Source organism: Elephantulus edwardii, unplaced genomic scaffold (assembly GCF_000299155.1).
Source record: "Elephantulus edwardii isolate Elephantulus edwardi_28Jun2011 unplaced genomic scaffold, EleEdw1.0 scaffold00127, whole genome shotgun sequence".
Classification (NCBI taxonomy): Eukaryota; Metazoa; Chordata; class Mammalia; order Macroscelidea; family Macroscelididae; genus Elephantulus; species Elephantulus edwardii.
The window spans coordinates 6,404,324-6,419,554 of NW_006399877.1; the positions used below are offsets into that span (position 1 = coordinate 6,404,324).

Consider the following 15,231-nt stretch of genomic DNA (forward strand, 5'->3'; position numbering starts at 1 on the left):
TGGAGTCCAGGGCCCCCCCTCACTGGAGTCCAGGGCCCCCCCTCCGTCACTGGAGTCCAGGGCCCGTTCTGGCTCCTCACATGGCCTGGCAGTTCCAGCGTCCCCAAGGCCCTGTCTGACGCTGGGCCCCACTAACTGAACCTTCATCTGAATTGGTCTCTGCGTTCTAAGCACAGTGAGGCTGGAGCAGGCCATGAAGAGCGCTCCCAGCTTCCTCTCTTGCTGCCTGGGCACATCCCAGATGGCACCTGCATCAAAGAAGTCACTCCACACCCTACTTTAACAGACGAGGACTGTGCCTCCTCTGAGGATAAGGGTTGCTGAGAATCTTCTCATGATGGGTAAGCTTAGTCCCTTCAGCAGCTCCACCCCCCAAGGCCTCCGAGGCCTTCAGGAACCTGTCCGTTCCACACAGCCCCTCAAGGTCTGCCCACAAGATGCCAAAATAGCTGTGACACTCACTATACGTGGAGGACACTAACTTGGGACCACACTGAGGTGGCTCAGAGCCCCAAAGTTCAGCCCAGAATGTGAAGGAGGCAGCCTAGGACCTGGGGCTCGGGAAGACCATCCCTCTCAACCAGATGGTTTACTCTCACCTGGATGACGGCACCCGCTCACGTGGGTGGCTCCTCTCATACCTGGGGGGTGGGGGGGTGGGGGCTCTCCTCCGGGTTAGCCCGCTCACCTGGGGGGGGCCCGCTCACTTGGGAGGGGGCTCTCACCTGGATGGACCCTCTCACCTGGATGGGCCCTCTCCTGTTTAATCCCCACTCACCTGGGTAGCCCCGTTCACCTGCATGGCCTGCTCCCTTGAGCGACCCTGTCCTCTGGGGGCCCCTCTCACCTGAGTGATGAACAGGGCCTCCACGCTGCTCTGGTACTCGGCCAGCAGGAGGGGGATATAGTCATACACTTGCTCCCGAAGGTCATTGTTGGGCAAGAGGAGGTTCAGCATGGGCTTCAGGGACTTGATGACCCCAAGCTTGACCTACCAGGACATGGGACCATCAGAGTCACCTCCTGGGACCCGCAGCCAGACTGCTGCTCTCTGCCTGACCCATGTTACAGAAAAGGGGCTCAGAAGTAGAGGTGAGTTCTGCCTGAAGCCTCAGAGGCAGGCGTCCAGCACTCACTCACTGCCCAGTGACTGCAGGTGAGGGCTCAGCCCTTGGGTTGAATGGAATCTCCTAAAATGATATGCTCCTGCCATCCCAACAGATACATGTTTATCGCTGTATTGTTCATGATAGCAAAGAGATTGAAACAACCCAAATGCCCATGAACAAACAAATGGATAGAGAAGGTATATTCACACAATGGAATACTACGCAGCACTGAAAAACAAGGAACTCATAAAATACTATACAAAATGGGTGACCATGAGGACATTATGCTGAGTGAAATATCTCAGTCACTAAAGGTCAAATACTACATAATGCCACTGTTATAAAACAAGACTGACATTAGGGTTGGGGGGAGTCTGAGAAAAGAGGGGGTTACTAATGAACACTGCATTGAAACATATGAGGGAAAGAACTGTTTCATAGGAATATATAATCAGGTATTATTTGCATGACAACAATGCAGAATGAGAAGTGCACAGCAAAGTGGACGGGGAGTTGGGGGAGGGAGGAAACTGTGCAACAATGAAAAACCCTTTTTAAAGAGGAAAGCGAACTGGGCAGGGGGGTAGGGAGGAAAATGTGCAACAATGAATGAATGGAAATCCAAGTTTTCTGCAAACTTTTGTTAAAATAGCAATTTAAAAAATTTAAAAATAAATAAAATTATATGTTCAAGTCCTAATCTCCTATAATAATATGCTGAAGCGTATGTTTGGAAACAGGGGTTTTCTTTTGTTATCAGGAGGAGTCCTGAAGGCACAGTGGTTAAAGCTGCTGTGAAAGGTCAGCTGTTTGAATCCACCAGCTGCTTCTCTGCTGCTGCTGATTTACTGTCTTGGGAACTCTCTGGGGAGGCTTTACGCTCTGCCACAGGGTCGCTATGGGCTGGAATTGACTTGGTGCCAATGGACTCAGGTTGGTTTGTTTTTGTTTTGCTGTCAGTTAAACTAAGTAAGTTGGTCCTGGAGCAGAATGGCTCTTAATCTCCATCCTTTCAAGTGATATTTTAGAGAAGAGGGACAGAGCCCGAAATAGGGGAGCAATCAGGTGAGGCTCCATCAACGCGTCGAGAAGGCTGAGGGCTGCCGGACACAGGAAGAGACAGGACAGGTCTTTCCCCAAGAGCCACCCCCTGTGCACAATCCTGGCCTCCAGAATAGTGACAGGACACACTTCGGTGTCTAAAGCCTTGTCCTCAGGGTGGTTTGTAATTGAAGCTGCTGGAAACAAAGGCACTGGGTCTCGGTTCACCCACTTGTGAAGGGCGCTGACTGAGTAGGCTTGATTGCAGAGCTGATGTGGACAAGCTGATTGGAAGAGCACCTGATCTGGAGCAGGTGTCCTAGAACCCTGGTCCTGCACTGCGGAGCTCACATAGCTAAGGTGACTAGCAGACTGGTCTAGACAAGGGGCCCTAAAACCCCAGCCTTGCATCCTGGGGCTCACTCATGTAGGTAAACCACTAGGCAGAGCACCTGGCCTCTACCTGATGCCCTAGGACCCTCAGGACCTGGTCCCACATCATGGAACTCACGTAGCTAAGCTACACTCTTTCATAACAGCTGCCCTGAGACATTTTCTTGACATTACTGAGCCCGTGGCACCAACAAAATTCCTTTCTGTCACATCCTCGCCCTATCACTGATAAGGTCCCTACTGTCTTAGGCTGCTGGGACTGGAGTGGGCTCTGCACAGCCCTGTGAGCCCCGGGGCACCATGGCCTGGGGGAGCTGAACCCCCTTGCCCCCGAGCAGCCCATCTTACCTCGGGGTTGTTGTCCTTCAGCCACACGGTCATGAAGTAGCGGTACATGGGGAAGAGCTTCGCAGCAAACTGCTCCTCAGTCATCACGGGGTACACGCTGTCCTCCAAGTGTCTCAGGTAGAACTGCACCACCTCACAGAAGGTCTCCATGGCTGCCGTCCGGAGGAGCCACCCAGAGGAGCCGCCGGCCACCGAGGGAGGAAGCAGATGGATGCTGACCGGCCACCTCTCCCGGGACAGGACAGCCGTGTGCCTTCTCACCCCGCCACGCTCCCCCCACTTCTGTCCTATGACTCCGTGTGTCTGTAAAAACCCCTGAGGACATGGATTAAGCACACAGGTTTCCGCACCTCCTGCCTCGAATTCCTGGTGCAGGGTCAAGGTGGGGCCTGGAAAACTTCCCAGGTGCTCAGGGCAGCAAACTTCTGAGGTTTGTGTTGTATTGCTATTGTCTTTTTCTTTTTCCCCTCAGGTATCAGGGATCTTTCCAGTGTCACCCCACAACATACTAAGCCAGTAAACCCTCGATGAGGGATTCAGATCTAAATAGCGTGATGCTGTCAGCTGCCACTGAATTCGCCCAACTCCGTACACAGGAAAAACAAAGCTGCCCAACTCCATGCCAACCCCGTGGTAGCTTGTCTATGGGGTCATCTAATCAATGGGATTTTCATGGGCTGATTTTCACAAGCAGATCACCAGGTCTTTCTTCCTCATCTGTCTCAGTCTGAGAGCTCCACCCAGCATCACACCAAAAGTTCACTGTAATAGTCTATAGAGTCTGTTCTGTCTCCTAGCAACCCCGTAGGGCCTGGGAAGACTGCCCAGTGGGCTCCAAGGCGGCAGATGTTTATGGGAGCAGCCAGCCACATGCTTCTTTCAAAGGGCAGCTCAAGAGTTCTAACTAGCTGCCTTTTGGGTAGGTTCAGAGTCAAGGCTTTAGCCACTGCACCACCTGCTGTCTGTCCAGCATCACAGCAACACAGAGCCCCCCTGACAGACAGGTGGTGATTATGTGTGAGGTGCACTGTCTGGGAATGGAATCCAGGATGCCCTTGTGCCAGAAAACAACGTCTGAGCACTGAACCGTGGCACCTCAGCAAACAGCACTGAGCCAGTTGCCGTGGAATCTTCTCAAGAGGCACGGTGGCCCCGTGTCAGAGTAGAGCTGTGCTCCACAGGTGAACCGTGGCACCTCAGCAAACAGCACTGAGCCAGTTGCCGTGGAATCTTCTCAAGAGGCACGGTGGCCCCGTGTCAGAGTAGAGCTGTGCTCCACAGGGCTTGCAATGGCAGATTTTTCAGAAACAGATTGCCAGGTCTTTCTTCCAAGGCACCTCTGGGTGAACTCAAGGAGATCACTTTTTGGTGAGCAGGAGAACCCAGATGCCCCTAAACAGCATGGGAGACCCACTGCAACTGAATTGATTCTGACTCAAAAAAAAACCCCTGAAGGATAAAGCAGGGGTGGCCTTTACGACTTCTAAGGCCACAAATCTTTATGGAGGCAGACTGCTTCATCTTTCTCCAGAGGAGTTGCTGGTGGGTTTGAACCGCTGACTTTTTGGTGCCTAAATGAAGCTAATAGAAAGGACATTTTCCCTGCTTCCCTTTTTGGTGATTCCCCACTGCATCTCCCTGGTCTTCTGAACTCCGACCTGAAAAACCAGCTCTGAGGAATACCAGGACTGAGTCCTCCTCTGGCTTTGCCCTGGGAGAGACATAGACTCATCTCTACTCTGGCCAAGTGGTCAGAGATGGGAACAAGTGTGTGAGCCTGAGTGGACAGTCACAGTGCCCCTGCTGTTCTGTGTTCCTCCAGTTCCCTCCCTTCCGGGGCCAGACTGGGCACTTACCCACACAGATGGCCTGGCGTATCTTGGTCTTGTTGGCGAGTCTCAGCATAGTGAATATGGTTGCCAAGGTGATGCCCATGTAAGGCATGAACTCAAACACTGCAGGGAAGCGGAGAGGGTCAGAGAGCAGACATAGGGGGCCACCCCACAGCCCCTCTTTAGCCTGTGAGCCCCTTAAACCCCTGTCTTCACTTTCTTCCTGCTCCCACACATCCAGCTCCCACTGTCCAGCATGAGGGGATCCTTCTGTGGACGGAGTCACAGATGCTTGGATCAGGCAAAAGATGGAGCTAGACAAGGAAGATGAAAAGAGGAAGGAAGAGAAAAGAAAGGGAGGGAAGGACAGGAAAAGCAGCCAAAGGTCCCAGGAAGAGCAGGAGACACCACGTCCCAGAAGATGAAGACAGAAAGTGAAGGAGGGATGAGTGTGGAGAAGGCCCTGCCTCCGTGCACAGATGACCAGCTCCCATGGGTATCCCTGAGTCTCTGGACAAATGAAGAAACAAGGGAGCCTCAGGGTGAAAACAACAGACAAGTAGAAGAGGGCAGAAAAAGAAGAAATGATGATAGTTATACAAAGGCTTCAGGTCTTTTGTTCATAGGGCTGCTATGAGTTGTGCTTGACTTGATGGCAATCAACAACAACAACAGTGTAGAGATGAGAGGAAAGAAGTTTTTGGAAGAAAGAGAAATGGGGACAAACTCTTTCTCCTAAGGTGGCAGGGTCACCCCTTCCTGATGAAGTCCCACTCACCTTCTCTCGCTCTCTCCAGCACCACTGATGTGTTCCTTTTCCTGGGTCTTTGCCGTCAGCACACACCCAGACCTAGACTCCCACTGGTACAAAGTCTTCACGTCCTCTTAGCTACTGTCCTGTTTCTCTTCTCTCCACTTCTTCTCACTCTGTCTTCCTCCAGCCCACTTCATCCAAACCTCCATACCTAGCCTGCCATGAACTCCTTCAACAATCATCTTCTTTAGCCTCTCTTCAGCAGAACCAGACACAGCTGGTCGGTCATTCTTTCTGGTCCCTCACATCACGCTTATGCATCTTCCTCCCAGTTCTCCACTTGTCCTCTAAGTCATCTTTGTCAACTTGGCTTGCCCATAACTCTCAGTGGTTTGGCGATTGTGTAATAATGTAAAGTGGCAATTGTGTGATGAAGTAATGACTCCCATGGTGTGATCCAGTGTAAGGAGATTGGGAGGACGAAGCATACGTACTCTGTACATAACCCTAATTCAATATTTAGGGAGTTTCCCTGAGATGTGGCCTGCAACACCTTTTCTCTTACAAGAGATTAAAGGAGAGAAGAAAGTACAGCTGAGCTGAACTGATAACTAATAAGAAAGAAGAGCCAAGAATGGAGCACATCTTCTTTGGACCCAAGGTCTCTGTGCTGTGAACCTTTTAGACTCAAGGGGAAATTAACAGCAAGGCACACAGAGATCTCCCAGAGAGGCCAAATAGACAAAGCAGAGGAAGAAAGCTTTCCCCTAGTACTTGTATCTGGATTTGAAAGGGGGATATGAAGAGGAGATTAGGAATGAGTACAAGGAATGTGAAGAGAGAAGTGGAGGCAGAAGGGGATAGAGGGCATGCAAAGAGGTGCAGATAAAGGAAACAATAGAGAGACAGAGAGATACAAATGAGAGGGAGGCACACAGTGAGGGAATCTTAACAGCTGACAGAGGCAAACAAGAATATAATGTCAATCCAACCCACTGACATTGAGTTCATTCCAACCCATAGTAAGCCTCTCCTGGGTTTCCAAAGCTGTAAATCTTTGTGTGAGGAGACTATGCATTTTATCTCCTGAGGTAGGCCTGGCTGAATTGAACCACTGGCCTTAGGGTTAACAGCCCACATGGTGCACTAAGACACCAGGGAAAAAGACAAACAAACAAAACAGGACAAAGGAAGTTGTGAAAAGAGAGAAAGGGTGGGAGAGAGACAGAGAGAAGCAGAAGTGGAGAGAGCTTCAGAGACCATGAGGAGTCTTAGGACTTGTCTGACTTAAGGAAAACCAAAACCACTGTGACTGAGTGGAATCGCCCTGAGGGGGCCCCTCTTCAGGTTTACAAGGTTGTAAATCTGTATTGGAGAACATGGGCTCATCTTACTGAAGGTTGATTTAAACTAACGACCTTTCAGTGAGTAGCCCAAAACCTAACTCACTAATTCACTGGTTTGGTGGGGCTGGCAACCAGGGCATGAGGACTGCAGGGAGACACTTACCATTGCCATTGGCCAGCTTGGCCAGAGTGACAATGACAAATTCATCGGTGAGTTCAAGGGGCTTGAGATGATGCTGAAGCTCATACATGACCAAACTGAAGTGGTTTCCGGACAGAGCCACCAAGGTGTCACTAGCCACTTCTGCCTTCAGGTTGCCGTCCATCTGCAGGAGCAAAGGGGAAGAACGTATGGCACCGCTATCAGCTGGAGGTCTTCACAGACGCCCTCTACACGATGCCACCTCCTCCTCCACTGAACAGGCACATCCTTGGCCAAGCTCAGTGACCCGGGTCCTGGGCTAGCAGGACAGAAGCCACTGATGGAGCTCAGGGTTCTACTACCTCCTGGATCTCTCTCATCTCTTTGGAGGCAATAGTGACCAGCCTCTGGACACAGTGTTCGTCCAGCTCCCCTTCCTGCTGGATGATTTCCTGGAGGATGCTGTAAATGTTGATCTTGCGCTCAGTGGAAATCTGAGAAACATTGTGAGAGATGGAAAGATACTCAGCCTGGGTCAGTGGAGTCTGCTCAGTCCATTAGCTCCAAGTGCCCCTGCTCCCTCCTGTTTCATCCTTCTGTATACCTCATCTTGGAAAATGCCCCACCGTCTCCAATTCCCTCTCTCTCTCCATCCCACTCATTCCGTTATTCCGACCAATGTGGCCTATAAATCCATTTCGTTCTCTCTTCCATTTCCAATCTGATCTAGCCAATAATTCCAGAGTGTCAACAAATTCTCCACAAACTTGGCATTGACCATCTTGAAAGCTCTAAAGGGAAGTCCACCCGGCCCTTTGCCCTCACAACTAGGCATCTGTAATAAGAAAATACTTGCCTCTTACTGCATTTTGATACCTATGTAGCACTTATCATTAAAATGACCTCATTTTGAACATGATTGGACAAATTAATTGTGTAACCAAGGCTGGACCTGAAAGGTCATGATTTGAGAATGACTCATGGAAATAGGCAAGATAAGTCCCTGTAAAGACACAAGCATTAACTGTACATAATGGACTATGCCCCAGAAAGCCCTCTGGGGAAATGTCTTGTCCCTTTGGATAATCAAGAAGGTCACTTCCTGACAGTAAAGTCACAGTAGAAAATTTGAGGTCTCTGATAAAGGTGGCCAGAAAGTAGCCTTGTTTGGGGATTCTTAGTCTGTCAACAACAAAGAACAGAAACTTCTAAACCTCTGGGCAGAGAATCCTTATGGAAACTCCTGGAGCCTCTGTGTCAGGGAAGTGCTGTGTTCTTTATGCTTTACAGTGGCTGCTTTTTCAGAAGTATGTCATTAGGCTTTCCTTCTTTTTTTTCCTCCTTTTTTATTAATTAATTTTAATGAAAATTTACAGAGACTTTGGATTTCCATTCATTCATTGTTGCATTTTTCCCCCTGCACAACCATCCCCCTCCCCAGTTAGCTCTTCTCTTTGAAAAGTAAAAGAAAAATTCTTTCACTGTTATACAATCCCTCCCCCAAAGTCCACTCCACTATGTAGCCTTCATTCTGGACTCCTGTCATGATAATAATACCTAATCATATATCCCTTGATGGCAAACAAACACATAGGCTTTCCTTCTGAGGCACCTCTAGGTAAAATTCAACGACTCTCCTGTTGAGGAACAGCCAAACACATTAACCATTTTTGCATAATGTTGAGACTCCCCCAGTTCTAAAGGGTAGTCTAAAATCCAGAGGTTCTTAAAATGAGGACCCCACATCAGCATCACTTGGAAATTAGTTTCAAATGGTGATTCTCAGGTCCATTCAAAGACTTAAGGAACCAGACCCTCTGGGCATAAGGCAGAGAAGTCTGTTTTAAAAGCCCTCTGGTCACTTTGGTCCTCATGCTGCCCTTTCACACAAGGTCTTCTTGATCTCAGGTTGTGGTTTCCAGGGTCAGACCCTGGCTGAACAGTTGCCCTGATGGCCAAACATGACTACTTTGCCACATGATGTCTCTGCACCTGCTATGTCTTGTCATGGCAACCTATCGGCTGGTTCTTGCTCAACATCTTTGTAACTAAACTCCCAGGTCCCAAGATGAATGGTCCCAAAACTCTGTGTGTCAGAATTTCCAAAATCCCCAGGCTCCAATCCTAGCAGAGATTCTAAGTCAATAGCCTTCAAAGAACAAGAAGAGTAGCAAGGTATTAACCAAAGTTCACACGTTTACTTGTCAGGTCAAGTCTAGTCGGAAGTGTCTGAAAAGAAAGACTTGATCTACTTCCTAAAAATCAGCCTTTGAAAAATAGAGTCATGAAGGATGGATGAGGGCCCAGTTCTGTTGTCCTGAGGTCACATCTAATCCTTAATGAAAAGAACCTTTAAAGTAAATGTTTAAAATGGTTTCACTAGTATTGAGCATTATGTCTTTTTAAGATTTACATGGGATTACATTGACTAGAACAACTGGGAAGAGTCGTAGAAAATAGCAGCGGTGGGTGTAGGCTAATGGTGGAAAACAAGTCAGGACAGGAGGATGAGAATAGCTGTATAATTTGAAGAATGGAATCACTGTTGTGAGATTGTCCATGTGAGAACTGTCAAACTGGTACATTTTCTGCTCTGTAGGTTTCAAAACAATAACAAGTTAATTATTAAAAGAAAGAAATGGAGCATAGTTTTATTCTAACGTGCACACAAATCTCCATGAGTCAGGGTGGACTTGATGGCAAACTGGGGTTTTTTGTTGAGTTAAACTCTTCATGATCTCCCAGGACCTGGCCCTATGCCCACCATGATAACTGCTCTGTAATGGGTAGACACACAGGCGGCCCAGTGAGGCTGAGCTCAGAGTGGACCAGTAACCGAGTAATCATACCTCAGGCATCTTCAGGCAGCAGATGAGGACATTCATCACCATGGAGGGCTCACTGTTGGCCTTCTCCGTGATTATAGCCGAAGCCAGGGTCTTCCGCATGTCCTGGCCCACCAACTCAATGTCTGTCTTTGCCGACTCACTCTCCAAGATGTCCAGGAGGTTTGTGACTTGTTGGAGAGTTCCTAAAACAGACACCACCAGTGAAGTATGGTGATGGTCATGGCCAGAGGTGTTCTATGTCCCTGTCCTCTTCCAACCCCTGATACAGAAGGCTCAAGCTCCCCCTTTGGTAAGAATTTTCACGTGTATGATTGGACCAGGAGTTCTATCTCCACCAAAGCTAGAGAAGCTGAGGTTTGGACTAGGACTTATCGTCAAGGAGTTAGGGGCTCCTCACCTCTATCAACTTGTTCAAGCAAGTCCAGGTCCTCTGTTTCTTCTGATGGACCCTCGTTTGAGTCTCTTGTTACTTCTGCCATTGCCTCTTCAAGGCCTTTTGGAATAAGCCAGATTTATAAAATATTAATGTGGTGGACACACCATGAGATGACCCTCAATGACTGATGCCCTTGTAGCATTCCCTCCCCGAGTGGAGGCGGAACCTACAACTCGCTCTAATTAGGTGTGAGGTGCTATCTGGCTTAGAGTGTATAACAGAATAAAGCACTTCCCAGTCCTGGCCATGCTCAGAATCACTGCTGTGCTTGAGTCCTTACGTGTAGCTACTGAGTCATTCCGTATTGCTGAAGGTCTTCTTGTTCACTGACACTGCGTCAACCATGGTGTCTTCTTCCTCCAGGGACTGATCACTCTCAGTGGTGTCACGAAAGGGTTGAAGTCTCCACATCCCCACTTCTAGGGAACATGCTGGCTGCACTTCTTCCGAGCAAGTTGATTTGTTCTTTTGGTAAATCAAAACATATCACTGTTGCAAGTGGCTCAGCAGCACACAGCCACAGCTGATGAGTCAATTGTCACTCAGAGTTCTGAGGCTGGGGATCTTACCTGCTCTTTCTCTTGCAAAGCAACAGATGGATTCGAACTGTCAGTCTTCCTTTTGGTTACTTGCCTACTTCCACCAGAGCTCCTTGGGGTTTTATAGCTGTTATTGTTATTAGGTGCCCCCAAGTCGACTCTAACTCGTAGTGACTCTGTGATCGACATATCTGAACCTGGTCCCCTCCTGCACCACCCTAACAATCTGTCGTGCTCAAGCCCATTGTGGTCACTGAGTTGATCCACCCCATTGAAGGTCTTCCTCTCTTTCATTTGTCCTCTACCTTTCTCAGCATGTTTCTAACAGAAATGTCTTTTACTGAGACATCATGACAGATATCATGCTGTTCTTTTGGTTGTTGTGTGTCGTTGAGTGGACTATGACTCGTAGTGACCCCATGAAGAGCAGTTCTGAGCGTGCCCTATCCCGAACCACCTTCACTGACACGCTTGGTCCCATTGCCGCAGTCACTGTGTCGATCCATCTCATCCAGGGCTTTCCTCACTTGCCCTTCTATCCTTCCACGCATGATATCCTTCTCCAAAGACTGCATGTTGTTACTGCTGTTGTTATTGTTGTTAGGGGCCTTCAAGATGAGTACAACTCATAGAGACCCTATGAACAACGTAACTGAACCCTGTCCTATCCTGTGCCATTCTCCCAATCTCTGACACATTCAAGCTCATTGGCACAGTCACTGTGTCAACCCATCTGGTCAAAGATCTTTGTCTTTCACCACCTCCACCTTCCCAAACACAAGGTCACTCTCTTAGCAACATGCCCAAAGTATGTGAGACGTAACGCCATCATTTTTCCCTCCAAGAAGCATTCTGGATGTATCTTCTCTGAGACATACCTGTTTCTTCTTTTGGCACCCCATGGGATCTTCAGTACTCTTCTCTAATGCCACAGTCCAAAGGCATTAATGCTTCTCTCATCCTTAGTCACTGTCCAGTTCTCAGATGTATAGCATGTGACTAAAAATATCATGGCCTGAATCAGGTACACTTTATACTCATCAAACTAACATCATTGCTCCTCGATAATTTGGAGAGGTCACTGACTACACATTTTCACTGTGCGATGAGTCTCCTGATCTCCTGACTTCAGGTACCAAGTATGTGGTGGTGTGACGGTATTGTAGTTCAGTAAATTTAGCATTCTTCGTCAACATCAAGTTATGGTATTTTTTTAATCACCCCATACACAAGTGAATGTTGGACAGTAAATAAGGATGACTAAAGAATTGATGCCTTTTCATTTACAGTGCTGGCAAAGAATCCTAAACAGCACAAAATGGTAAACATTATCAGGAGATGCCTCACGATCTCATTTCCTAACATGAGACTGTCTCAACAGCCTAGAGAGAGGGATTCTCCAGTTGGCCTTGCAAAGTGCACGCATGCTTTGCTTTGTTGAACTTGCCTTTGTTATATATGGGAGCTATTTCTTCTTTTATAAATCCAAAGTTTGTGATAACTCCACATTATGCAACTTCAGCAGCACCATTTTTCTGAAGGCATTTGGAAATGTCACACTTTTGTAATTTTCAGAGTGTTTCAAACTTTTCCATAATGTTATTGCACACTTTGTAGACAGTAGAGTGTCAACATAATTTTCCCATGCACTAAACTTCCTACTGGTGTTGAGTAGAGTCCGAGTCAAGTGGACCCTCCCTCAGGCTTCTGAGCGTGCAAACCCTTACAGGGAAAGACTGTCAGCATTCGAGCTCTTGCAGCAGCTGGTCAGTTCGAATGACCCGCCTTTTGTTAGCACTCAGGTGTGTTACCCATGGCACTGCCAAGGCTACTTTTTCATATGTTCTGAGAAACCCCACAATTCATGCGACTGGCTTTATTGAACTGTTTAATTCCAAGTCTGGGATCCCCACTTGCAGTATGACTGATGCGTGCCTCTGAACAGCTTTGATGTTAACTGCCTTTGCAGAGAGCCACGTGGCAAGGAACTCCGGGAGATCTCTGCATGCTGAGGGTCTCGGTCCTACAAGAAGGAACTGTGTTGAGGGCTCCAGTGCTGTAACTCAGAACTCGATTCTGCCAGCAGCCACTTAAGCTTGGAAGAAGACCCCAAGCTCCAGAAAGGAATGCAGCCAGGCCAGAGCCTGAGTACATAAGAACGTGAGCTAAGCCCTCCAGCGGGGTCATGCCTGAATTCCTGAAGAGAGAACCTGTGAGATCTTAAACATGTGTTGTTTTTATCTGCTTTGTTTGTAGTAATCAGTTACATGGTAGCTTGGTTTAGAAGGATTTTCTTTCCTTTCTGGACACTGGAAATTAGTAAAGAATGATCGATTCAGGGATGTCTGGCAGTAAGATATTAAGCTGCCAACACAAAGGTTCATGGTTCAAATTAATCAGCTATGGGGAGAAAATCAGTGTGGGAGAAAAAACAGGCAATCTCCTCCCACATGATTTACTGACACTGAAAAGTCGCTGGAGGGTCAGCTATGGGTCAGTTCCTACACAATGGTCCATAAAAACGACAGTGAATGATCTACCCCAGTCACTCTCAGCGTGTCTTTCAAGAGGTTCTTTCTGCTCACGCCACTTCTTAAGGGTTGACTAAGCCCAGTTTGGGAGTTCAGGTGGCGTTAGTGCAAACGAGTTGTATTGTCAACCCAAAGGTTCAAATTCACAAGCTGCTCGCTGGGAGGAAGATGGGCAATCTCCTCCTGTGTGATGTCCTACCTCTGAAAACCCACTAGAGGGTCATCTATGAGTTGTTTCTGACTCAATGGTACACAACCACCACCTCAAGGTAAATATCACTGCAGAGGATTGAAATCTCCTGTATCCTTTCTCCTCCGGCCCCCAAATCCCTTAAATCTTAACTAACCCATCCCCAGGCTAGTCAGCACCTTGTTGGCTTTCCTTTCTGGTAGTCCTTACAAAGCTGCTCAGGGCTCCTAAATACTGACCTTTCCTTGGAGTCCTTTTCTAGCTAGGACAAAACAATCCTGCAGTTCAAAGCTTTGTTGTTTGTCAAATACATATCAATGGTAATGTAAACAAAGGCAGGACTGATTCTCAATGAAGAGAGGCAGTTGGGCTCCTCCAGCGAAGAACTGGTCTCCTGAAGGAAGGAGTGGAGGACTCATTAGAATCATCACCGTTAGGGTGTAGGCCTTTAGAATGCTGAGAGCCAACTGCCTCCCTGAGTCTCCTTCAACCTAGGACCTTGAGAAGTACATGAGGGGCCCTGGGACAGAAATGTCACGTCATGATGTGATTAACCTTCTGTTGCCCACATGTAGGATGTACACCTGCCTAGGTAAAGGAAGTGGGGAGAGTGTGGTGATTCCCAAACCAAGTCCTCTGGGAACACAGTTACAAGGCCCAAGGCAGGAGGTGATGTGGCCAGGGCTGCTGGAGAGGAGGGGAGGAGATGGCCGATGTCTTCAGAAAACATTGTTTCCTCAAGGACTGGACACTTTTCAGGAAGAAAAAGAGGGTTCCTGACAGCAAAATACTAGAAATACCTTCAATTCAGGAGAGAAAGCAGGGACATTGTTTCCCTAAACCAACAGTGGGTCAAAGACTTTGTACATTATCACCTGCAGCTGGGAGGGAGAATCTGGACCAGTAGCCGTGAAATATTGGCCTTTGGGATCATTTCTATGCATCAACATAGGGTGATAGAGGGCATCATCAATGGTGATTAATTTTACAAAAAAAAAATGTACAGAAACACATTCCAATGTAGATGTTACATACAATAGTATGAAATACAATGTGAATGAAGGAATGTATGAGACACACTGTACATGAATGAAACAATGTATATGAATTTTGTATCAAACCAATATAAAAAATTTTTAGAAATAAATGGGGGGAAAAGTACATCATGGGGGGGGAGGCAATGACTGAAAGCTGTCTATTCAATCACTAGAAAAGATGTGCTTCCTTTGACAGTGCATAAAACAAACACTAGAAAAGTGTATATTGTCTTTATTTTGTTGTTGTTGTCCTGATCCAAGTTATGGTCTATATCAATTACTTGCTATGCATCTGAAAGTTGGACAGTGACTAAGGATAACAGAAGAAGAATCAACGTCTTTGAATTGCGGTTTTGGAGAAGAGTGCTGAATGTCCCATGGACTATCAAAAGGGCAAATAAATATGTCTGGGAGAAAGTGCCACCAGGGTGCTGCTCTTTGAAGGCAAGAATGCTGAAGTGTCTTCATCTCACAGACTTGGGGCATGTTTTTGAGAGGGGCCAATCCTTTGAAAGGGACATGATGCTTGGAAAGCTGGAGGGTCAGCAGAAGAGAGGAAGACTGTCAACAAAATGGATTGATGTAGTGACTGTCACAGTGAGGTCAAGGATGTCAGAGGTGGTGAGGATGGCACACGATAGGGTAGCTTTCAGATCCACTGTTCATAGGGTCTCTATCTGTTGT

General features: G+C 47.6%; 1 protein-coding gene across 1 annotated transcript in view; it reads right to left on the reverse strand.

Moving 5' to 3' along the window:
* Positions 1-10,293, reverse strand: part of MROH2A (maestro heat-like repeat family member 2A) — a 56,459-nt gene extending 46,166 nt beyond the window's left edge. Inside the window, exons 1-7 of the mRNA XM_006893523.1 lie at positions 10,212-10,293; positions 9,815-9,996; positions 7,328-7,459; positions 6,987-7,149; positions 4,748-4,846; positions 2,892-3,043; positions 848-991 (exon numbers count right to left, since the gene is read on the reverse strand). Coding sequence (XP_006893585.1) covers positions 848-991; positions 2,892-3,043; positions 4,748-4,846; positions 6,987-7,149; positions 7,328-7,459; positions 9,815-9,996; positions 10,212-10,293 — 954 coding nt within the window. The remainder of the gene's footprint in view (positions 1-847; positions 992-2,891; positions 3,044-4,747; positions 4,847-6,986; positions 7,150-7,327; positions 7,460-9,814; positions 9,997-10,211) is intronic.
* Between the last annotated feature and the right edge of the window lie 4,938 nt (positions 10,294-15,231).